This window comes from Microtus pennsylvanicus, chromosome 12 (assembly GCF_037038515.1).
Source record: "Microtus pennsylvanicus isolate mMicPen1 chromosome 12, mMicPen1.hap1, whole genome shotgun sequence".
Taxonomy (NCBI): domain Eukaryota; kingdom Metazoa; phylum Chordata; class Mammalia; order Rodentia; family Cricetidae; genus Microtus; species Microtus pennsylvanicus.
Window position 1 is genome coordinate 66,879,712 of NC_134590.1, and position 25,136 is coordinate 66,904,847.

Genomic DNA, 25,136 nt, shown 5'->3' on the forward strand with positions numbered 1-25,136 from the left:
GGGGGGGGAGAAGAGGAACTAGGCAATGGGGCAAGGCTCTGACACCAGGACCCAGCTGCTTAAAGAGGCATTATAACATAATTAGGAAAATAAATGTCCGGGACAGTGGTCAATTAAAAGGTAAAGTTCTTAACTATTACACTATGATCCAAATAAACCCTGCAGATTTAAAAGGAAAAAAATGATCACAGCGACCATACTCCCAAGGGTCAAATAAGTGGGGTAGGAGGCAGCAGAGGTCTGTTTTCATTTCATCTGGAGAGTGCAGATTCCTCCACATCAACTTGTACTTGATGACACACATCAGCACCGTCTATGAAAACACCAAAACAGCATTCTGTTGTCGCAACTTCTGGTGGAGGTGGGGAGGAGGTAGGGAGGGAGATGGTGGGGAGGCATAATCGGTCCAAATGGAGATTCTGAGAGGATTTGTTCGCTTGTTGAGAAAGGATCTCACTATGTCACCCAGGCTGGCAGGGCAGTCAAGATACTGCCCTCTTCAAAGTTAGAATTCTGAGGAAGGTTTTCTTGGAGATGAGTCTTCAGCCGCATGAAGATCCACTCTAAGGGAGCTCCATTCCAAGACTGCGAGCAGACCTTGAGCATAGCATCTGGCTCCTCCTCCTAGCGGTGCACATGTTGGACACTTGAATGCCCAGTAGTTCATGAGCCTGGCACGCGCACTGAGCACTGTCGGTTGCCTGAGGTGATTGGTGCCCAAGGTCCACTCTGGAGCATGCGCACACGGCGTTGCTTGGCAACGACAGTTCTGCCAACTGCCTAAGAGGTGGAGGGATGTTAAACCTTAGGGCTTCTCTGTGGGCGCATCCTGGCGAGATTCCGAGACTTGGTTGGCTCTGCATTAGTACTGGAAGTGGCTAACATTGGGACCCAGAGGTACTGGGTTCCTGTGAGCACTGCACTAAGGCTGTTAACGGGAGAAGGGAAGGCAATATAAGCAAGAGTCCAGGGTGAAGGGCCGCAGTCTGAGTCATGAAGAAGATCTTCAAGGGCCATTTGCCCTGGGACTTCCTGGGCTTTAGAAATGCCAACTCTGAGAACCAAGAATGGCACAGGTACCTCACGGGCTACATACCCGTGAAGAAGATACACAAAGCTGCTAGCATGGGAGACATAATCCAAGTGCAGAGGATGCTCGAATTTGGGGATGTGGACGTGAACGTTACAGACCGGAAGAAAAGGTCAGAGGGCGCAGGGTGGGGGTGGCCCGGAACAGGTATGAGTGAGTGGCAGCAGCGTCCTAGGAGAGGTCTTGGCCCCTAAATACTGGAGAAAGGAGGCCGAGGCCTGCTTTCACAGGGGACGCTGGGCTTTCTCCCCACCACGGGCTCCTCAGCACCTGAAAACTGCACACCGTGGATGGGTCTAAAGTCTAGGCATTCTTAATGAGAAGCAAAGAAAAAGAGAAAGAAGGAAGACTTACTTCCTTCTTAGTTGGTCTCCAACCCCCATAATATTCTGCTTTCAGAGCGCTTTACTGACAGTTTAAATGTGATTTCACCCACACAGTTGAGATACACAGCATTTTCTGTAAATGTGCACATGAACGAACTGCTTGTTGCTGTGGAATCCCAGGACAAAACTTCATTCAATAAAATCCCATATTCATTTTATCTCTCGGGAACCAGGGATTGCCTGTTACTTCCTGAGGGACCTTACATGAAGCGAGAGGCTATTTATCTTCAGAGTCAGTTATTCAGCGTGGTCATCTTCACTTACCATCTGCTGATCAGCTATTAGTCCTTCTGGTTCCTAAGTGGGATAGTTTGATTAGCAGCGGTCTTCATCAGAGGGTGCGTGACGCTCTCAACTTCCCACAAGAGCCCCACTAGCTTCAGGTGCTTCCTTGATGCTGAAGCGGATTGTTCCCTGGAGACTTTCTCAGTTCTGAGACTATGAAAGCCGTGCTGCTTGCCAGTGTGGTCCCTACTCCAGGCAGACCTCAGTCAACAAGCCGTTCCAAATCTCCCATTGTCTCTGCTGTGATGCCATCCCCGCTGGAATCCTCCAGGTTTAACTGTGCTCTCTTCTCAGCACTGCTGAGTAGAAAGAAAGAAATTCCAATAGGTTCCTCTGCTTTGGAGGAAAAGTGAGGGCAGTCCCTGTTGCTGCCTAGTCTTACCGGCATAACGCTGTACAGTAGCTCTCTGGCATGCTCTCTCTCACAGGACTGCTCTGCACTACGCCTGCGCTCACGGCCAGGCTGAAATGGTGACCCTCTTGCTATGGTATGAATGCAACATTGAAGCCCGAGACAGCGACGAAAGTACAGCTCTGATCAAGGTAATTAGGGCCGACAGGTGCAGCCGTAGACGGAGGAGTATAACTCCTGATATCCAGGTGTGGGAGGCCTGTACCCCATCATGTGGGAGGCGGACATGGGGCCCGTAGTACCGTAGTACTGGAGGCAGAGGCTTGAGGACTGTGCCACACAAACCCAGGACATGCAGGTTTCATTACAGCCTGGGATACATGAGAACACAGTCTCAAAACTTTTTTTTTAAAACTTGAACAAAAATGAATTTCTGACATTTAAATGTAACTATTTGGTGGAACTTGTGAAAAGATTATCTCGAATTAATTTAGCTGACAGTCTTTCCCTTGGGACAATATCCACAGGCAGCACAGCGCCAGCACGAGGAATGTGTAAAGGTTCTCCTGGAAAATGGTGCTGACTCAAATGCCATTGATGCAAAACAAAACACGGCTCTCCACTATGCGGTCTACAACAATAGCATCTCCATAGCTGCCAAACTTCTGGAGTTCAGAGCAAACACTGAAATTAAGGCAAAGGTAACACCCATCTTTATTTCCCAGATAGTTTAAAGGCATTCTCCTGGAACCATTTCCACATATAGAGGCTAAAGTGAGCATTCCTTAACTAAAAATGGTTTATGTATCCACAAAAAATATTTGAGAAAACTGTATTAATATAAGTATAAGAAGCTTGCAGAATACCAAATAGACTAGACCAAAAAAAAATCTCCCCATAACACATAGTAATCAAAACACTAAACATACAGAATAAAGAAAGAATATTAAGAGCTGCAAAGGAAAATCCAAATAACTTATAAAGGCAGACCTATCAGAATTACACCTGACTTCTCAGTGGAGATCTGAAAGCCAGAAGGTCATGGACAGATGTTTTGCAGACACTAAGAGACCATGGATGGAAGCTTAGACTACTATACCCATCAAAACTTTCAATCACCATAGACAGAAAAAACAAGATATTTCATAACAAAACCAGATTTAAAAATACCTGTCCACAAATCCATACCTACATCTCTAGTACCTACAGAAAGTACTAGAAGGAAACTACAACCCAAGAAAGTTAGCTGCATCCATGAAAACACAGGCAATAAATAATCTCACATCAGCAAAACCAAAAAGGGAAACACACACACACACACACACACACACACACACACACACACTATCACCAAAACAAAAAAATAACAGGAATTAACAATCATTGATCATTAATATCTCTTAATATCAATGGACTCGATTCACCTCTAAAAAGAAACAGACTGATGGAATGGATAAAAAAAAAACAGGATCCATCCTTCTGCTTCGTACCAGAAACATTCCTCAAATTCAAAGACAGGCATTCCTTCAGAGCAAAGCATTGAGAAAAGATTTTACAACCAAATGGACCTAAGACTCAAGCTGGTGTAGCTATCCTAATATCTAGCAAAATAGGCTTTAAACTAAAATTAATCAAAAGAAATGAAGAAGGATATTTCACATTCATCACAGGAAAAAAATCCATCAAGATGAAGTTTCAATTCTGAACATTTACACTCCAAACACAAGGGCACCAACATTTGTAAAAGAAACATTACTAATGCTTAAATCACATACAAACCCCACACACTAATAGTGGGAGACTTCAACACCCCACTCTCACCAATGGACAGGTCTGCCAGACAGAAACTTGATGGAGGAAGGTCATTGGCTAATAAAGGAACTGCTTTGGCCCACTTCATTGGTTAGGACATAGGTAGGTGGAGTAAACAGAACAGAATGCCGGGAGGAAGAGGAAGTGAGGTCAGACCCGACAGCTCTCCGCTCGGGAGCAGACGCTGCAGAGAGAAGCCATGCTACCTGCTCCAGGGAAGATGCACGCTATGAAGCTCCGACCCAGGATGGACTTAGGCTAGAATCTTCCCGGTAAGACCGGTGCTATACAGATGATAAGAAATGGGCTAGTCCAGGTGGGAGAGTTAGCCTAGAAGATGCTAGGTAGAAATGAGCCAAGCAGTGTTTAAATGAATACAGTGTCCGTGTAATTATTTTGGGGCATAAGCTAGCCGGGCAGGCGGCTGGGTGTTGGGGACGCAGCCCCGCCACCGCCGCTCATATTACTACAGAAACTTAACAGAGAAATAAGGGAACTAACAGATATTATGACCCAAATGGACTTAACAGGCATCTATAGAACATTCCACCCAAACACAGAATATACCTTCTTCTCAGCACCTCATGGAACAATATCTAAAATTGACCACATACTCGGTCACAAAACAAACCTCAACAGATACAAAAAAGTTGGAATAACCCCATGTATCTTATCAGATCAACATGGAAAAAAGTTAGAATTCAACAACACAAACTACAGAAAGCCTACAAACCTATGGAAACTGAAAAACTCTCAACTGAATTACTACTGGGTCAAGAAAGAAAGAAATGAAAGATTTCCTAGAATTCAATGAAAATGAATGCACAACATACCCAAACTTATGGGACACTGTTGACTGAGTTTCTGTCTTGCCTGATTCCCACAGTCATTAAGTCCCAAAGAAATCACACAGAGGTCTACATTAACTATAAACTGATTGGCCCATTAGCTCAGGCTTCTTCTTAACTCATAACGTATATTAGCCCATTATTCTAGTATATGTTAGCCACATGGCTCAGTACCTTTTTCAGTGAGGCAATCACATCTGGCTTCTTCTGGGACTGGGCCGGGACTCCAGAATAGGACCTTCTTTTTCCCAGAATTATCCCATTCTCCTTGACCTGCCTTTACTTCCTGCTGGTTGGGGGGGGGACTGATTATCTTATGGTGACCTAAAGAAAATTTAGAATATGATCAAGTCCTAACTGGACTATCCTGTGAGTCTTGATAATCTCAGGCAGCAGTCTTGAATCTGTTCTCAATGTAGAACGCAGATATCTGAGGCATCTATTTCTATTAGAGATTTCTCAGGTGGTTTTCCTTAAATCAAATCTGATTTTTCTTAACTCAGAATGAATCCACTGTCTTATTTCCTGTGGAAACAAAAGCAAAACTTCTTCTCCAAAGTAACATACCTTTTGACTTCAATTTTGAAGTCAGGGTACTTTCAAAGTACCTATCTTGGATTAATTCAGCAGCATTTATAAACAAATATCTTTTGGCAGCTGTTGTACCTTCCTCAGCATTCAAACAACTAAAAGAGAACATAATAACATACAGTATCAAGATTCTCTGTGTAAAGATTTCCACCTTTACATGGCTTTATTTTAAACTCTATTTCTTTTATTTTTAGTTTTTGGCTTTTGGAGAAAGGATTTCTGTGTATCTTATCCTGGAACTCACTCTGTAGACCAGGCTGTCCTTGAACTCAAAGAGATTTGCCTGTCTCTGCCTCCCAAGTGCTGGGATTAAAGGTGTGTGCTACCACACCTTGAACTCACAGACGTCTGCTGCCTCTGTCTCCCAAGTGTTGAGATTAAAGGTGTGTACCACCATACCCAACTACTCTCTTTCTTTCTTTTTTATTTTAAGGACTTTAACCTTTTTCTTTTCTCTCCCAAGCCTGCATATATTTTAACACATTGTAAACCATTTAGAGGTTTTCTTCATCTTTGAGTCTCTCTTTACTGTATATCTCTCTTTTTCTGACCACTTGAGTTTTTAATTTGCTAAGCAATATGAAGAGGATTAAAGCCATGGCTTTGATGGCTGGATCCAGCCCATTTCTTAGCTTTCTGAGATTCCAGCCTCATGGCAGAGGTACCAGCTATAGCCAGGTCTATTGCCACAACTCTATGGCATTTCAAGGTCACTACCAGCAAGCAAGCTGCAACAATGTGCTCACAAACCACACTCAAATGCTCTGTAGCTAGACCTCAGCAAGAGATGCTGAGGAAATTAGAGAATCATCAGGTCATACTTCAAAAACCTGTACTCCACAATATTGGAAAATCTAAAAGAAATGGACAATTTTCTTGATAACTACCACATACCAAAGTTAAATTAAGACCAGATAACCAAATTAAATAGACCTGTAACCCATAAGGAAATAGAAATAGTCATCAAAAGCCTTCCCCCCAAAAAAGCCTAGGGTCAGATTGTTTGAGCAGAGACTTCCACCAGAATTTCAAAGAACAGCTAATACTGATACCCCTCAAATGTTCCATGCAATAGAAGCAGAAGGAACACTGCTAAACTCTTTTTACGAGGCTACAGTTACCCTCATACCAAAACCACACAAAGATACAACTAAGAAAGGGAATTACAGACCAATGTCCCTCATGAACATTCATGCAAAAATATTCAATAAAATACTGGCAAACTTAATCCAAAAGCACATCAAAAACATCACCCACCATGATCAAGTAGGCTTCATCCCAGAGATGCAGGGATGGTTTAACATACAAAAAACTGCCAATGTAATCTACCATATAAGCAAACTGAAAGAAAAAACCCATATAATCATCTCATTAGATGCTGAAAAATCCTTCAATAAAATCCAACACCCCTTCATGATAAAGGTCTTGAAGACATCAGGGATACAAGGAACATTCCTAAACATAAAAAGGCAACATACAGCAAGCCAATAGCCAACATCAAACTAAATGGAGAGAAACTCAAAAGCAATTCCACTAAAATAGGAAAAAGACAAGGCTGTCTACTCTCTCCATATCTATTCACTATAGTACTTGAAGTTCTAGCTAGAGCAATAAGACAACAAAAGGAGATAAAGGGAATACAAATTAGAAAGAAAGAAGTCAAACTTTTGCTATTTGCAGATATGACAGTATACACAAGTGGCCCCCAAAATTCTACCAGGGAGCTCCCATAGCTAATAAATACCTTTAGCTATGTAACAGGATACAAGATTAGCTAAAAAAAAAATCAGTAGTCCTTTTATATATAGATGATAAATGGGCTGAGAAAGAAATCAGAGAAACATCAAGTGTCACAATAGCCACAAATAACATAAAATATCTTCAGGTAACTGTAACCAAACAAGTGAAAGACCTGTATGACAAGAACTTTAAATTGTTGAAGAAAGAAATTGAAGAAGATATCAGAAAATGGAAAACTCTCCCATGCTCAAGGATTGGTAGGATTAACATAGAAAAAACTGCAATATTAGCAAGTAAATCTACAGATTCAATGCAATATCAACCAAAATCATAACACAATTCTTCACAGACCTTGAAAGAACAGTACTCAACTTCATATGGAAAACCAAAGAACCCAAAACAATAGCTAAAACAATCCTGTACAATAAAGGAACTTCTGAAGGTGTCACCATCCCTGACTTCAAGATCTACTATAGAGGTATAGTAATAAAAACAGTTTGGTATTGGCATAAAACAGACATATGGATCAATGGAATCAAATTGAATACCCTGACACAAACCCACACACATATGAACATCTGATTTTGACAAGAAGCCTAAATTATACAATGGAAAAAAGAAAGCATCTTCAACAAATTGTGCTGGCATAACTGGATGTCTGCATGTAAAAGAATGCAAATAGATCCATGTCTATCACCCTGCACAAAACTCAAGTCCAAGTGGATCAAAGAGCTCAACATAAATCCAATTACATTGAACCTGATAGAAGAGAAAGTGGGAAGTAGCCTTGAATGCATTGGCACAGACTATACTTCCTGAATATAACACCAGTAGCACAGATACTGATATCAACAATTAATACATGAAACCTCTTGAAACTGCAAAGCAAAGGACATGGTCAACAAGACAAAATAACAGCATACAGAATGGGAAAAGATCTTTACCAACCCCTCATCTGACAGAGGGCTAATCTCCAAAAAGAACTCAAGAAACTAGACAACAAAATATCAAGTAACACAATTTAAAAATGGGGTATAGGTCTAAACAGAGAATTCTCAACAGAAGAAACTCAAATGGCCAAAAGACATTTAAGGAATGCTCATCAGGAAAATGCAAATCAAAACAACTCTGAGATACCATCTTACACCTGTCAGAATGGCCAAGGTAGTACTACTTCTCCCTAGTTTTTGGCAAAGACAGATAAACAGCAGTAGAGAAAGCTTGCACCCCCATTTGGGGAGTTAAAACTGTGTAGATGGAAGAGCTGATACCCAATACTGCACTGTCTGGGGTCGCTCTGCAGAGACCCTAAATGGATTTCCTTGTAGAGGGCCAGACTGCTGAATTGCCCCATAACATTTTGGGGGGCCTGAGGAAGGCCCCTCTGCCAATTTCCCTGCAGGGGATTCCCTTGGCATTCCTTTTTTGATTTACATCCATTAGCCCAATGTTTTTCTCTTTTTTTGATCCCCAGGCTTATTCCTTTATCAGGATACTGCTTGATCTCATACCCCATCTGACTACACCCAAAGCAACTTCCAGAGATCTGTTAATTCTCCCTCTCCCTGGGCCTTGATTTCTTTATCAGAAGAGAACATCCTTACCTATTTTTCCCTGTGATGTAGCAGCCATGGCTAAGCCCTGACTATATGAGGGCCCAGTATTTGAACAAAGTTGAATATAATCAGAGATGTTGTCTTTCTTTCTAAAAAGTCTCAAAACAGCCTGATAGGCAGCATTAGCATTCTCATACACTAGCTCTTTAGCAAAGGCCTAGATTCTCCATCCCCAATTCACCTGCCTGTTGTTGACATTAGCCTAGAGACAAAGACCTAAAATAATCCATCAGGTTCCTGCCTTATTTTTGACAAGTCCTCAGTATATTTTCCAGAAGATGGAAACTTATTTCAGGCCTTCTTGGCAGCTGCACTGATCTGGGCATACACTGCCACACCATAATTTAACTGCTGATCTGTCTCCTGATAAATGCCTTCTCCGGCGAGCATATCAAAAGTAATGGGAATTTATTGGGACCACTTTATTTCAGCTGTGACTTGACATTGTTCAGCAAATTCAGTTTTCCACAACAGGTAGTCCCTGCCTGACAGGCAAGCTTTGGCCATCTGTTTCTGATCTCCGGGAGGCAAGGTCTCTACAGCCATGTTTTCTAACAGAGTTTGTGTAAAAGGAGCAGGGGACCTATATGGAGAACAGACTATTTTAAATTCCTTGAGTTGTTTAAATGGGATTGACACATGCACCCTGACTAAATTTCCCTGAGTGTCCAATTGCTCCATCACTGGAATCATCGGAAACCTTGCACATCCTCGTCTCTGCTAACTGCCGCTCTAATACTAGCTTGTGGATGAGATGCATGACTAACGGCGAGTGTTGCCATGTTCCAGGAGGTCTTTGCAACATAGACAGCCCCCTAAGTGGATCTAAACCAGCTGCTACAGTAGGCAGAAGAATGCCCTTCCGAAAAGACTGGCAGAATCTCATTTTTATTTTAAAGGATAGTACCACATCTCTCAAGCCCTTTAGCTCAGGCTCAATCTCACCACAAGGTTTCTACCTCTCGTCATTCATGATCAGAAGTGAGGAAGGGCTTCTTCCTCAAGCCCAGCAGTCAAACCGATCATCACCAAACAGCTCCTCTGGCAGTGCGGAGGGTTTTGCTTCACTTCTAACTGTTCCAGAGGGAAATACCTCCTGCCATTCAGGGCACAAATCCAAACTGTGCCACATAAGTGCCCACAGACTAAGCATCCACTGGGACTCCTCCAGGAACATACTCATCATGTTGGATTTTCACTCCAATTCTCTTGCGTGTGTCTGCATCCAAGGTCCCGTGCTCAGGCAGCTAAAGGCACACCTGCTCTACAAACTCAGAAAGTTTCTGTGCTTGCTGCTGCTCTACTTCAGCTCCTCTGGGCTGTTAAAATATCTTTAAGCGAATGTATAAACAGCTGGCTACTATTACCCTCCCCGTATTCACAGCTTTCCTCCAAGTTACTCACAGCGCTTCCTCTTTGCTATTATCTGAGCCCCTTTGACCTGCCCTGTCCTTCACTTAGGTTTTTAGGTCTCCTTTGTCAGGACCTGCCGACCTGTTGAACATGCCTGAAAAGGGGAGTGAGGACTGAGAAGAGAAAGAGACAAGAGACAGAAGATAGAGTCAGGAGGGCTCTCAGTAAATACTGTAGCCACCTCGAATTTATTTCTCATTGTCCTTTTATACCCAAAAAAGGGGAGGACAAAAGACTTCCTTACTATGGTTCAAGGAACAAACAAAAGCAATCATTTCCTTAATTGTCAAAACACATCTAGTGACCACACCTTTGGCTAAACATCCTGTCATTTGGCCTTGGCAAACTTGAACTCTTTTGATCTTGAGTCAAGATGGGAATAGAGTCACTGTGAACTTCTACAATCAACCTACAATCCGCAGCCCTAGAGAGGCTAGATAGCAAAGAGGGCCCAAAGAGGGATGCGTTGGGAAGGGGAAATAGAAGAGATCTCCTGGATAAACTGGGGTGGGGGTGGAGGGATGGGAACTTGAGGGAGCAAGAGCTGGGTTGGAGGCTGGATGGAGGGGGAAGTAATGAAAGAGGATGACCCCAGCTAAGAATCCTAGCAATACTACAGAGGGTGCCTAAACTGGCCATCTGCTATAATCAGATTGATTCCCTAACTGTCATCAGAGATACTCTATTCAGAAACTTAGGGAAGTAGAGGTAGAGATTCACAGCCAAGCACTGGACTGAACTTTGGGAGTCTTGCTGACTAAAGGGAAAAGGGATTGTATGAGCCATTGTATGAGTCATGATGGGGGAACCTACAGAGATAACTGACCTGAGCTCATGGGAGCTCATGGACTCTGGACTAACAGTTAGGGAGACTCCATGGGACCAATCTAGGTCTTCTGCATGTGTATGACAATGTGTCACTTAGTCTCTTTGTAAGACTACCCGTAGAGAGATCAGGACCTGTCTTTTTGGGACCCTGTTCTCCATGCTAGATTATCTTGCCCAGCTTTGATGCAAGGAGAGGAGCTTGGTACTGCCTCACCCTGATGTGCCATGCTTTGTGCAGGCCCATGGGAGGCCTGTCCCTTTCTGAATGGAGATGGAGGAGGAGTAGAAGGGGAGGGGCGTATATAGGAAGTGGGGGGGGGATCCGGAAGAGAGGAGGAAGGGGAAACTTCAGTTGGTATGTAAAATAAATAAAAAATATTATTTAAATAAAATAAAATAAGAAATAGCCAATCTCTTTTAAAAGTTCAAGTCTTTCAGCATAAACAATTCAATGTCCAACTATCTGGGTTTCACTGGAGATCTTCTGGATTCCTCCAAAAGGCCTGGGTCACTTCTCAAGCTCTGCCCTCTGCAACACACATAGTTTATCTTCTAGGCTCCAGTAGGTCCACTCCACTGCTGCTGCTGGTCTTCCAATGGTACTGGCATCTCCAAAATGCTGGGGCCCCTTGCTGCAACTGGGCTGCACTTCACCATAGCCTCTCATAGGCTGTCTTCATGGTGTAAGGCTTCAACTTCTTTGCATGACTCCTTTAGCCTGGGCCTTCTACTGCAATGAGGCTGCACCTATACCAATGGCCTCTCCTGGCCTCTCACAGTGCCCAGTCTCAGCTGCTCTCCATGACCCTTCATGCCTTCAAAACCAGTATCATCTGGGTGATCCTTACACATTACCAAGTCTGGCTACCAACATGTGGTACAACCTTGGTCACCTCTGGAACAGAGCTTCCCTGTGCTCTCAGGAACACTCACCAGAAGAGTTCTGTGAAGCTAGTCTCAGTCACCACTAATTTGTTAGCTCCATCCTCAACTGTCCCTTTACAGCAAAATTTTGCTTCAGTAGTTTGGGTATTATGTTAATCTCAGCTGACTCTTCAGCCCCAGCTAACCAGAACCATAGCATCTTAATTCAGAACAGCGAATGGCCCTGGTAGAGTCTCTAATACTGCCTCTGAAGTTCACAGGCCGGGCCTCCATTTTCTCAACATTCTTATCTTCCAAGTTCCACAGAACGCCCCACAGAACTCTTTTTGTTTCTTTGTTTTTTTTAATTAAGTAATTTATTTATACAATATTCTTTCTGCGTGTATGCCTGAAGGCCAGAAGAGGGCACCAGACCTCATTACAGATGGTTGTGAGCCACCATGTGGTTGCTGGGAATTGAACTCAGGACCTTTGGAAGAGCAGGCAATGCTCTTAACCGCTGAGCCATCTCTCCAGACCACCCCCCCCCCCCCGAACTCTTAACACTCAAACTTCTAGCCCAAAGTTCCAAATTCCTTCCACAAACCTCACCAAAACATGGTCAGGTCTGTCACAGCAATGCCCTACTTCTGGTACCAATCTGTCTGCATTAGGATTTCTTTTGCAGTGATGAAACACCAGGACCAGCAAGTTGGGGAGGAAGGGGTTTATTAGGCTCACACTTTAGCATTGCTGCTCATCACTGAAGAAAGAAGTCAGGACAGGAACTCAAGCAGGGCAGGATCCTGGAACAGGAGCTGATGCAGAGGCCATGGAGCAGTGCTGCTGACTGGCTTGCTTCCCATGGCTTGCTCAGTCTACCTTCTTTTTTTTTTTATTTTAGTTTTTATAAAAAGGAAACAAACTGTCTTTTTTTCATTTTACATACAAATCCCAGTTCCCACTACCTCCCCTCCTCCCATTACTTCCACCTTTTCCCCCACCCCCATCCACTCCTCAGAGGGGATAAGGCATATTGCTTTGAGGAAGGACCAAGGCCCTCCCTGCTATATCTAGGCTGGAATCCAAAGAGAATGGATTCCAAAAAGTCTGCCCAAGCAATTGGGAAAAATCCTGGTGCCACTGCCAGTGGCCCTGCAGTGTGCCCCAGCCATACACTGTCACCCACATTCACAGGGTCTAGTTTGGTCCTTCCCTGTCTGACCAGAGTTGGTGAGCTCCCATTAGCTCAGGTCAGCTGTTTCAGTGAGTGTCCCATCATGGTCTTGACCTCTTTGCTCATATTCCCACTCCTCTCACTCTTCAACTGGACTTTGGGAGCTCCGTCCAGTTCTCCGCTGTCAGTCTGGATTCTTATAGAATCCAGGACCAGCAGCCCCAGGGATGGCACCTCCTGCCATGGGCTGGGCCTTGCCCCAATGATCACTAAATGAGAAAATGCCTTCCAGCTGGATCTCAAGGAAGCATTTCCTCAGCTGAGGCTCCTTCCTCTGATGACTCCAGTTTGTGCCGGAGTTGTCAACTGTTCTTGTTTTCACAGAATGGCTACACACCGCTTATACTGGCAGTGCTGGAAAACAAACTGGAGATGGTGGAGCTGTTGTTACGGGCCGCGGCCAATATAAACGCCCTGGATAACTACAAGAGGTACCTTCAAAACCCTTTTCAATCCTTCCAACATTCTAGAGCCGTTGTGATAATTTAAAACATCAATACTAAATTCATAAGAATTTAGCTTACACTTATAGGAAACACATTAAAACAAATTAACAGGTAGGTAGAAATTAACTGTTCAACTTTGTCTGTCTGTCTGTCTCTCACACATACAAAACTATGGCAGGGCTCACATTTCCTAATCTTTGTTACTTGAAGTCGACTTTTTAGTCATATGATTTTATATTAACTAAAATAGTTTCATATTAGCCTTATTTTTAGAAATGTAAACTGCTAGTTTAAGATTCCAATGAAATTCTTAACAATTTTACAGTATTTCCCACCTCTGTCTCTTGCATACATTTCCTCTAAAATTCTGTGTTAGTGAGAAATACTTTTGAAAATTGCTTTATATCTTTGATGGCTCTTTGCTTTAAGTTGCTTTGTTTGAAGAATATCAGTGTTGGATTATCTCCAAATGACCAGACTGCATCTTATTAGATTATTAATCAATGTCTCTCCGTCCTTCTCTGATTTATGTTGATGTGTTCAGCTTGTCACTAGTCTGACCAAATATAGAAAAAACCATTTAATGGAGGAAAAATTTATTTTGCGTCACAGTTCCAATCCACAGTGGGCTAGAGTTACCTTGGAGCCAGAGGTAAGGTAGATTATGACAGGAAGTGGGGGCATGAAGCAGGGGAAGGTCTCATCTCCTTAAAGCCAGGACACAGAAAAACAGGAAGGTGCCCTGACAAGGCAAACCCTTCAAAGAACACTGCCTAGTGACCCAGGTCCTTCCCCAGAACCCGCATCCTAATAGACAAGCTATCAACAATCTCACAAATGAATTCATATACAGATGCCGTTAGCACCATGTGATCTAATCACCTCAGTGGTCCAACCTCCTTGGGCCAACTCCTCAGCCCTTAAAACTTGAGTCAGTGTCTACTCATTGGACTGGCATGTACAGAGGAACTCACCTAACTCCACCTGAGTAAACTTCCAGTAATGAAAGCAGGTTCTAAGAGATGGATAAAGACGACTTAGCTTCCTCCTCACAAGACTGGGTTTATCTGTGCCTTCCTGATTAATGCATGGCCTCACAAATATTACTTATCACCAAATATATTTTCTGAGGTGAACATAAGGATATATTCCTTTTTATCATTTATCTTATTTATATGCATGAATGTTTTGCTTGAATGGATACATGTGCACCATTTGTCTGTCTGGTGCTCATAGAGACAAAAAGAGGGCATCAGATTCCCTGGAATTGGGGTCACAGTTTTGCACCATCATAACTGGGTCTGAAACTGGGCCTTCTCTACAAGAGCATTGAGTGCTCTTAGCTATGGAGCTAGCTCTCTAGTCTGCCAAAGTCGGGATAATATTCTTGAAGAGTTGTTTTCACATGTCTATGTAGCATTGATATCAGCACCTAGCTCAAGGTAGTCAGCCCCATTAACCAAATCACTGTTACCAAAAATTATCTTTAATTTTAAAGTTCTATTTATTTTTTATGTTTATGAATGTTTTGTCTGCATAGATTTCTGTGTATCACATACGTGTCTGGTACCCAAGGAAGTCAGAAGGGGGTGTAAGATCACTGGGAGCAGGAGCTAATATGATTGTGAGCCACCATGTGGGTGCTGAGAACAGAACCCAGGTCCTCTGCAAGAACAAACAAGTGTTTTTAACCACTGAGCCATTTCTCCAACCTGCTATTATCTTTACTACTAACATTTTATATTAATAACTTTTGAAATAACACCAATAACTTTTCCTTGTTTGGCCTGTTGCTGACTATGAATTACGGTCTATTACATCAGGCTGGGGAAGTCATGGAGACTTCTTCATTTAATTTCGCCCACTTCAGGTAAATGATCTAGGCATAGCACTAGCCCCTGCGTGACATGGAATTCTACTGAGCAGCACAGCAGTGGCGCAGGAGGGCTCTGGGTTCTCCCCTTTCGCATTAGAGGTAACAAAGATCAGTGAATGAGATCCCCCGCCCCTATGGTTTTGTCTGTTCTTAACTGCTAATGACTACTCTAACACACAGGCTACAGGGGAACTCAGACAGTTGTTTGTATGACTTTAATAAAGTGTGTCAGGAAGCCCGGTGTTGGTGGCACTTGCCTGGTCTATCTAATAAGTGCCAGGACAACCAGGGCTATGTAAAAAGTCCCGGTCTCAAAATAAATACATAAACAGACGAACAAGTAAATAAAGTGAAGTGTGTCAGGGTAACATCACATTTGTTGTTTTAGGTCTGCCCTCATCCATGCTGTGAGAGCTCAGTCTAGAGACATGATCGGCTTTCTTCTCCAGCAGGGCGCAGATGCGTCTTTGGTGGATGTCTACGGGGCAACTGCACAGAGTTACACTGTTTTTGAAACCTTTCAAGGGTAAGTGTTTATATTACAGTACTGCCTAGCTTCAAGTTGATATTTTTAGTAGTTATAACCACCCCATCCTTATATATCCAATGAGAATTCACAGTCCAGTCTGTGGCATGGCCATGAGTTAGTGGACTTCATGGACCAGAAGCCAAGCAAACACTGGACTAGGTTGGAGGAGTGACAGGTACAGAGTTCTCTATCTTAGGACCTTGACTTTGGCAGCACTGGCGACTGAACTGAGATTCGCAACTGCTAGGTATGGTCTCCCCTGCGATAGACCCCCAGGCCCTGTACAGGAGGGTTAAGTCCTTTACTTAGGATCAGAGCACCACTCTTCTACTCCGATCGTAAGACCCACACAAGGTGTATAGATAGTGTTCCAGCTTTACGTGGTCTTATTGGTTGTTTGGGTTTTTTAATGTCAAAATTAGCGGAAAATGTGGTTATCTTCTCCTGAGTTCTCTCCCTCAATATTATTCTTTTTTTCAGTTTTTTAAATATTATTTTTATATGTACGGGTGTTTTGCTTGCATGTATGTCTATGAATCTCTTCCATGACCGATGCCCACAGAGGCCAGAAGAGGGTGGAACTGGAGTTACACACAGCTGTGAGCTGCCAGGTGACTGTTAGGATCAAAGCCGGGTCTTCTGCAAGAGCAGTGTTCTTAACCACTGGGCCATCTCTCCAGCCCCTGGTGTTTATAGTTTTTAATGTTTGACGCTTTCTTTCTGGCAAGAGATGCCCAATAACAACGGACAGGCTTTCCTTTGATTCTTCTACATTTAGACTTCTGATTAACGTTTTCAAGGGTTTTCTCAGCCGGGGCAATTCAGGCAGCAAAAGCAACAAGAACCTCAGCTCAGCTTTAAAGAGAGGATGTTGTACAAATAGATTATCCTGTCGCTCCCAACCGCGGAATCCAGAGGGAGTGTTCCTTGAGAACATTCTAGACTGAGAGAAGGAGAAGCAGAAAGAGGAACCTGCAAGCTTGATTGTTTCAGAAGTTGACATAGAAACAAATAAAAACTGCCATATAGCTGGCTGTGGTGGTGCACACCTTTAATCTCCCAGCACTCAGGGGGCAGAGGCAGGCAGATCTCAAAGTTGGAGGCCAACCTGGTCTACAGAGTAAGTTCCCGGCCAGGCAGGGCTGTTACACAGAGAAACCCTGTCTCAAATAAACTTAACCAAACCAAAATAAAACAAAAACTAGATGGCTTACTTTTCCTAGGACTTAAAAAAAAAAATCCAGCTTGCCTCTCACTGTAGTCTTTGCTCTGCAGGCTTTCCAAAGGCCCCAGTTCTACAACAAGAGAGGACAGATATAATTCTGATGCCAAGGTAAAAAGCTGATTTGTCATGCTGACTTTTTGATTTGGGGCTCTGGGGATTTGGTTCAGTGGTAGGGTGTTTGCCTGGCTAGTATAAGGGCTAAGTTTGGTCCTCAGCTCCGAGTGGGGGACATGTGCTGTAAATTTGTTCTCTCTCTCTCTCTCTCTCTGTTGACTTGGGAAGAGGCTTTAACATAGATTTTTATGCGCCAACATTAATTCAAAGAGGGGGTGGGTTAGGAGACGGAACAATAGTCTGAAAACTTGTGTGGCCTTTCTCAATGAAGAGTCAGACTTGTTTTACAAATAGCCCTATATACAATCTTGGTGGCTTCTGAGGTGACATTGTTCAGGGGTTTGGTGTGCTGGCTGGTTTCTGTCGATTTGATACAAACCTAGACATATCTGGGAAGAGGGAATTTTAATTGAGAAAATAAGATTGCCCTACAGGCAAATCTGCAGGCATTTTCTTGATTGATGATTTGTGTGGGAGGGGAGGGCCCAGCCCATTGTTGGTGGCTCTACCTCTGAGCAAGAGCTCCTGGGGTATGTAAGAAAATGAATGGAGCAAAAGGGATTGACCAGCTAGGAAGCCACACTCCTTCCTGGTCTCTGCTTCCGTTCCTACCTCCAGGTCTCTGAGTTCCTGCCCTGGCTTCCTTGCAAGCTGTAAGATGAAATAAACTTTCCTCTCCAAGTTAGTTTTGGTCTTGGTGTTTTATTACATCAAAAGAAATCCCATCTAAGACAGTTGGTAAGGAATACTTGCCCCATCTTTTGTAAATGAGATCTTAAGTGAATCTTAAGTGAATAGCTCCTGGCTGTGATTGGGCAGGTTGGAGGCTGATCTGAAAACACTCTAAGTCACAAGGTCAAAGGAATCCCTGTTGACAGGTCACAGGGAGTTGAGAAATACACTTTGACTATAAGCGGAGTTCATGAAACTGTGAGATTCTCAGAGCTGCAGATTAACAGCTGGGACACAGGAAGGGTAAACTGGAAGCTCACATTCGTTTAGGTCTAAGCTTGGTTCTTCGCTATGTGAACAGTATTATTTGAAGTGTCTGTACAAAACCCTGTCTCTCTATAAACAATCTTCACACTGATTTGATTGTGTTGGGAGGCCTGGGTCACCTGACTGCCATTTCCTGAGAGTCCAGACCAGGGCTTCCTTTCCCTTTGCTTGCTCCACTAATTTCCCCGTCTTTATATCCTGCCTCAATTTCCCCTTTAGTACCCTTTTATCTGAGGCTTTTCTCCCTTGATTGTAAGAACTGTATATGAGCCGGGCGGTGGTGGCGGGCGCCTTTAATCCCAGCTCTTGGGAGGCAGAGGCAGGCGGATCTCTGTGAGTTTGAGGCCAGCCTGGTCTACAAAGCTAGTTCCAGGTCAGCCAGGGCTACACAGAGAAACCCTGTCTTGAAAAACCAAACCAAACAAACAAAAGAACTATATATGAAGCCTCTTCGCTGCTGAGCAGGGATGCAGGCTCTGTCCACCCAGGGACTCAAAAATCTTGATCATGTTGATGGAATAGAACCTCATGAAGGTTGTGAATCTGGGGTGAGGCTGTTCTTATTCAGGATGTCAAAGTATGCTGTGCCTGGGCCTAAGATCAGTTTGGATGTGTAAATCACAGAGGACCGAGAACGTATTGCCCAAGTTGTTAGGAATGTGTGCAGAGTCTTCTAATAATGGCACAAGCTGTCTTAAGTACTTCTGTTAGTATTTCAAGGGCTTTCTGGATTGAGACCCTTGATTTGTGAAAATAAATATTAATGCTTATATCCTAACAGTATGGCTAAGACAACAAAAATTTCAAGGAGTAATCTAGCATCAGAACAAATGAAAAGAAAACTACAGTGAAGTTGTAATCATTGCATCTGATTATAGCCTCAATGAACAATTTAACCACTGCGAGGTCATAAATGTGGATAGAGTTATAGCTGGACTTGACTTTGTACTTGAGATCTTTTCTTGTTTTAGACTTTGCAGCCTTACCATGTTTTGCTGGTAACTGGCATTGCCCTTAGGTGGTTCTTGAGGCTCTGGAGACTCAGAGGGGACAGACTTCGTTCTGGAATAAGGCTACACTAACTTGATTTCTTCCGGTCTGGGGAGAGCAGGCCACAGTGTACCCTTAAGGTGTCAGCAGATATGTATATTCTTGGCATGGATGCTTCTGAGTAAAATCTAATGGTGCTCTCCGCAGAGGCTGAAGCAAGTGTGGGTGCTATAGTAGAGACTGAGCAGCAGGCTCATGTGAGGTTTGGGGGGGCTGCAGATTTTAGTCCTCCCCAAGTTATTAGAGGAATTGCTAAAGTTCTCAGGTAACATGAATCATGAATGCCTCCTTTGGTCTCCCAGAGGCAATAGGGTCTTGTGTTCTCTGGGGTCCCCTTGCCATTTTCAGATCGCCTGCATCCTTGGGTGGCCCACGCCCTCGCTGCTTCTGGATTAGAATGATTATAACTAATTTTTGCAGAGATATCAGAGCCATTTCCTCATCTTCATCAATGTGTTTCCCAGTGTCCCATAACTTAGGAGAGATTCCAGATGTAACAACTTATCCTTAGGCCATGTCTAGTGCAATTCCCAAGCTGGTGCTGATAGTAACAATGCCTTTTAGCTTGAAGAAAAGTACTTCTAACCAAGGTAAGAAGTTACTGAAAGACAAATGTCTAGACTTTCCTAAGAAGAAATTCATGTAATTAAACCATGCAAACACATTGCAACATTTAACAAACAGGTAAAATTTCCCAGTGTCCCACTGGGGGCGTGGGTGCCAGGAATTGGCACCAGGGGTCCTGACACCTTAAATACAATTGAATTAAATGAGTATTTTCCGTAACCTTGAGGGAATGTTGACGTCATTGGAAAAAATCTTCACTGTGTGCTCCTGAAGCTTGGCTTCCTTAACTCTAGACTTTTGCCACAAAACATGGGGCAGAAGAGACAGGGAATCTTGAGATGTGAGCGGGAACAGTAAGTGGTTTGGACCATTAGAGACTGCAAAAACCCCCGGAGCATCTATTGGCTGGTTCCTCTAACAGCCTGTTGAAGCACATTGACCAACATGGTTGTCTCATTCAGAAGGGAACACTCTGGAGACCAGATACCACCACAATGGGCCAGTGTGTTACCACCTGCAGCAAGCCACAGCAGGCGAGGGAGTGGCCACCCTTGAGGAACAGGTGTAGTGACCATGTACGGATAGCCTTGTCAACAGAACCAATGAGGAAGAAGCTGCCACCGCGGCTTGCCAGTTGCTTTCCTGTTGACTAGATATGAACTTAAAATAGTTTCTTCCATGCACAATGCACATTTTTGTAATGTTCTCCAACACTTTGGGACAGGAATTGAGGAAGCCGGCTCTAGCAGTGAAAAGCCGGCTTATGAATTCTATAAACAGTCCATCTAAATCCCAGAGTTCTAGCTATGGAATCAAAGAGCACTGGCTCACCAAGCAAATGGAGACAAGTGTCATGATAAATGCCACAAAAGCGATGGACGCAAAGGTCCCAGAAAAGGGGAGGCACGGAAGGAGAAGCCTGTGCAATGGTGGTGGTCAGTAAGGGGGCCTTCCACAGTACGGGCAGCATCTGGAGGGAGCGGGACCCTTGTTTACCCTGTGCCCATGTTCTGGTCACAGGTCCATTCAGAAGATGCCAGTGCAGTTGAGAAATATGCAGTTTGTTGAGTTCTTGGCCTTTTCTCTTTCTTTTTTAACAGGAAGGCTGCTTATCCTGTGCACAATCCACCCAGGACGGGGAAAGGATGGCACAATCGCCAGCGAGGGAGGAGGACAACAGAGGTGCAGCCGACAAGTTGGGGAGGTACAGCTGCCTGCACATTCCCTTAGTTAAAACAAGCACCAGGGTGGTATGAGATGGTCTCTGTAACATTAAACTGATAAGAAGAAACTCGTTTGTAAGTGTTGGTAGTTCCTGAAAACCACGCCAATAAAGCATAGGCTAACGATAGCAGCCATTATTCGAGTGGGAAAGACAAGACAACCAAATACAGTAACTTAGGCTCCCTTTAAAGCTGCCTGATATTTGCCATTTGCATGCAGCCTGACTGGTCTTATGAGCTCAGTCCAGTGTAAAGGGATCCCCAAGAGTTGTTTTACTTTCTCCCTCTGGTGTGTATATGTGGGGAGAAAACCCTTTAACTGGATAAAAGTCATCGGTGTGTGGTAAAGGAAGGAGTTAGTTTAGTTTCCAGCCTTCCCATTTGCTGGGAGTGTGACTTGGGACCATTTATAACTGTTTCCCGTTGTGAGGTGTGTGGCGTGGGCTTGCAGGTGGCGCTAAAAGCCACTGCTTCCGCGAGTGCTGACTCCCAGATTACCGTTGCCAGTCACTTAACTGCTCTGTTATTGTTGCTCGTGTTTTTTCTGCAGAAATCTTTTACTTCTTTGACCTTTACCTGACCTCCAGCACAACTCGTCCCACAGAACTTTCCATTGCAGCAGTGGCCTGCATCCTCCCCACACCCGTGACTTGTGTGGAGAACTTAAAAGTACTATGGCTGTTCTAGTCAGCTTAGACACACACAGACAAACACCAACAGGTGCACACAGGCACGCGCACACAGTTCTTCACAGAAACTGAAAAACGTAATTTTCAGATTCATATGAAAATACACATACAATAGCAGGGCTGCTAAAACAATCCTGAATAATAAAAGAACTGCTGGAGGTCTCACCTCCTCTGATTTCAAGTTGCATTACAGACGTATAGCAATAAAAATAGCATGGTATTTGCATTAAAACAGATATATTGATTAATGGAATTGAATCATGGAACCAGTTATAAGTCCACTCACCTGAGTTTCGACAAAAAAAAAAAAGCCAAAAATATGCACTGGGGGAAAGAGAGCATCTTCAACAAATGGTGCTGGTCTAACTGTGTAGAAGGAGTTGCTGGCAGGCCTGCTTTTCGTCCCACCTAGATACTGCATGGCTAGCTTAGCCTCGGAAATAATTACACGGAAACTGTATTCTTTTAAGCACTGCCTGGCCCATTAGTTCTAGCTTCTTATTGGCTAATTCTCACATCTTGCTTTTACCCATATTTAGTAATCTGTGTAGCACCACAAGGTGGTGGCTTACCAGGAAAGATCTTAACCTGCGTCCGTCTCAGAGAGGAGAGGCATGGCATCTGACTCACTTCCCTTCTTCCCAGCATTCTGTTCTGCCTACTCTGCCTATCTAAGCTGCTGTCCTATCAAAGACCAAGGCAGTCTCTTTATTTGACCAATGAAAGTAACACATAGACAGAAGACCCACCTACAACAGAACTGAATAGCACAAAATTCCAAATGGATCAAGGACCTCAACATAGGCCAGACACATGAATCTGGTAGGAAAGAAAGTTAAACAGCCTTTAACTCGTGGGCACAGGAAAAGACTTCCTGAACAGAACACTGGTAGCAGAGGCACTAAGACCTACAATAAATACCCGGGACCTCATGAAACAGAAAGCTTACGTATGGCAAAGGACACGGTCATTCACACACAGTGACAGGCTAAAGAACGGAGGGGTCTCTACCTATCACACATCTGATAGGGACTAACATCTAAGATACATAAATAACTGAACAAAACAAACCAAACAAAAAACCTTGGCATCAAGAAAACTAATAACCCAGTTTAAAAATGGGGGACAGAGCAAAGATGAGAGTTCTCAAAATGACTTTCTCTGAACATTTACTCTATTAATCCTTGATTAATTTTTCCTGAGTAACCAATGCCAATGTAGTCTGTATTGAGATCCATATTATAGAAAAGGCCGTAAACTCATGTCTTTGAATCATAGTTTAAAAAAAAATCCTGCTTGACCCATTCAGAGGGAAAGACAAACACAAAGAAAAAACATCAGGGAAACTAAGGAACTATGATTCCTCACCCTCTTCCTGACCATGGCCAGTGGACTGCAGCTCCGTGAGCTCCTGTCCGTGGTGACCATTAGAGGATTGGCTCTGGTTTCTGGACAATCCTCAGGAGGACTGGTGCATTCTGGGCAATTCCCTGAGAAGAGCCGCCTCTTTCCCTGGCAGTCTTCTTGATTATCCTGACTGGAATCCACGGAGTCCATGAAACTAATCTTTTCTATCTGAGGGGGGTTAGGGAGCAAGGCACTCACAAACTCTCGATGGTTTTCTTCTTCTTTATTCTTTCTTTTTCTCTCACTATCTCATGTTGTTTTACAGCTTTTTTTCCCAAGAGAATCTTCCAGGCAGTACAAGAGTCAAAATGGTTGCATTCCATTTCCCAAGTGAATGATTATAGGTGAAAACATGTTTTTAATTTCCCTCACATGATTAAACATTTTCTGTGTTACAGGTCAAAAACAAATTATCCCAAGAACCCACATGCATTCATACCCAGGCAACTTGTTATTGATTAACCATTTGGGCAAGCAAGGTGTTCTTGTCAGGTCTTTTACTGGCAGGCTGCATTTTGCAGTTACAAAGAAAGAAAGGGCCAAATACTTTATTACTTATCTTGAAAGGCAATCTTATAAGGAATCGTAAAGGAATCACAAACCTAAACTTTTATGTAGAAAAAAGAATCAGTCAGCTCTACTTTAGGGTGCATACCCACTCATTAACAGATTTTTTTTATATCAAGGGATTGAGGGTAGAAATGGGTATAAGGAATTAATAATCACCTTTGGTCATCAACCAAACCTAGCAAGGAGAGTATGTCAGCCAGCAATAACTGGGCTGCCTTGTTCTTGTTCCTTGACCTGAAAGAGTTCCTCACTCAACTATGTGCCTCTCTAAAACTTTAATTTGTCTTCTTGGGTTTTCACCTCAAAGTTATTTAACAAAAAATCTTAGTCTAACTTCGTTATTTTCAAAGCTTTGTTTCAGTTGTGATACACTCCTGTGAACACATCTCCCGACATTAAGGTTGAAAGAATTTAAACTAGCTGGGCTATTGGGACTCAACTGTTAGCCATTAACTCGAGCTACAATCCATGCAGCTCCTTAGGTGAGACTCACAGGCCCTGGCTGTGAAACATGTCCTCGTATTTATTTTTATTCATCAAAAATCTATATAAGCGGGGCTGGAGAGATGGCTCAGTGGTTAAGAGCATTGCCTGCTCTTCCAAAGGTCCTGAGTTCAATTCCCAGCAACCACAAGGTGGCTCACAACCATCTGTAATGGGGTCTGGTGCCCTCTTCTGGCCTGCAGACACACACACACACAGACAGAATATTGTATACATAATAAATAAATGAATATTTTTAAAAAAGAGATACTGTCTCAAAAAAAACAAAAAACAAAAACAAATCTATATAAGCTATTATTATTATTATCAAATTACAGCTTAGGGAGGGGTCATCTTTTTGACAATCCACAGGTAAAAATGCCCAGTAGAACAGGATGTTTCCAAGAGATCAACTCACTATGTTACAGGCAGCGGAGGTCTCCCCAGGTCCACTCACACCATGCTAGACACCAGAGAAAGAGAGCCGCAGCAAACATGTAAATGCACAGCAGAAGCAAAAGACATTCCGGGGTCTCTAGTCCCGTGGCCTTGCCTAAACGAGATCGACCCATTAGAGGATTCCTTTCTGCTGGCTGACACCGGGGACTTCAACAGCAACTCGCTGCTCCCCTGGCATGGCCCATGGCACAGCCCTGAAGACATTTATAGAAGAAATGTTATAAGGATGGAGAAGCTTATATCCAGGGGAGAGAGAGAGAGGGAGGGAGGGAGGGAGGGAGAGAGAGAGAGAGAGAGAGAGAGAGAGAGAGAGAGAACATGCACTTGCAGGCAAGAACAATAAAATAAGAAGCCATGAATTTGAAGAATAGGGAAGGGTATATGGGAAGGTTTGAATAAATGTTGTAATTATAATCTCAAAAATTAAAAAAAGTAAA

The 25,136-nt window shown here is 43.3% G+C and overlaps 1 protein-coding gene across 1 annotated transcript in view; it reads left to right on the plus strand.

Annotated features, from left to right (window-relative positions):
- Positions 1-993: 993 nt before the first annotated feature.
- Positions 994-25,136, plus strand: part of LOC142832391 (uncharacterized) — a 128,888-nt gene continuing 104,745 nt past the window's right edge. The window contains exons 1-5 of the mRNA XM_075942807.1: positions 994-1,202; positions 2,190-2,304; positions 2,641-2,814; positions 13,387-13,493; positions 15,773-15,910. Of these exons, the coding sequence (XP_075798922.1) occupies positions 994-1,202; positions 2,190-2,304; positions 2,641-2,814; positions 13,387-13,493; positions 15,773-15,910 (743 nt within the window). The remainder of the gene's footprint in view (positions 1,203-2,189; positions 2,305-2,640; positions 2,815-13,386; positions 13,494-15,772; positions 15,911-25,136) is intronic.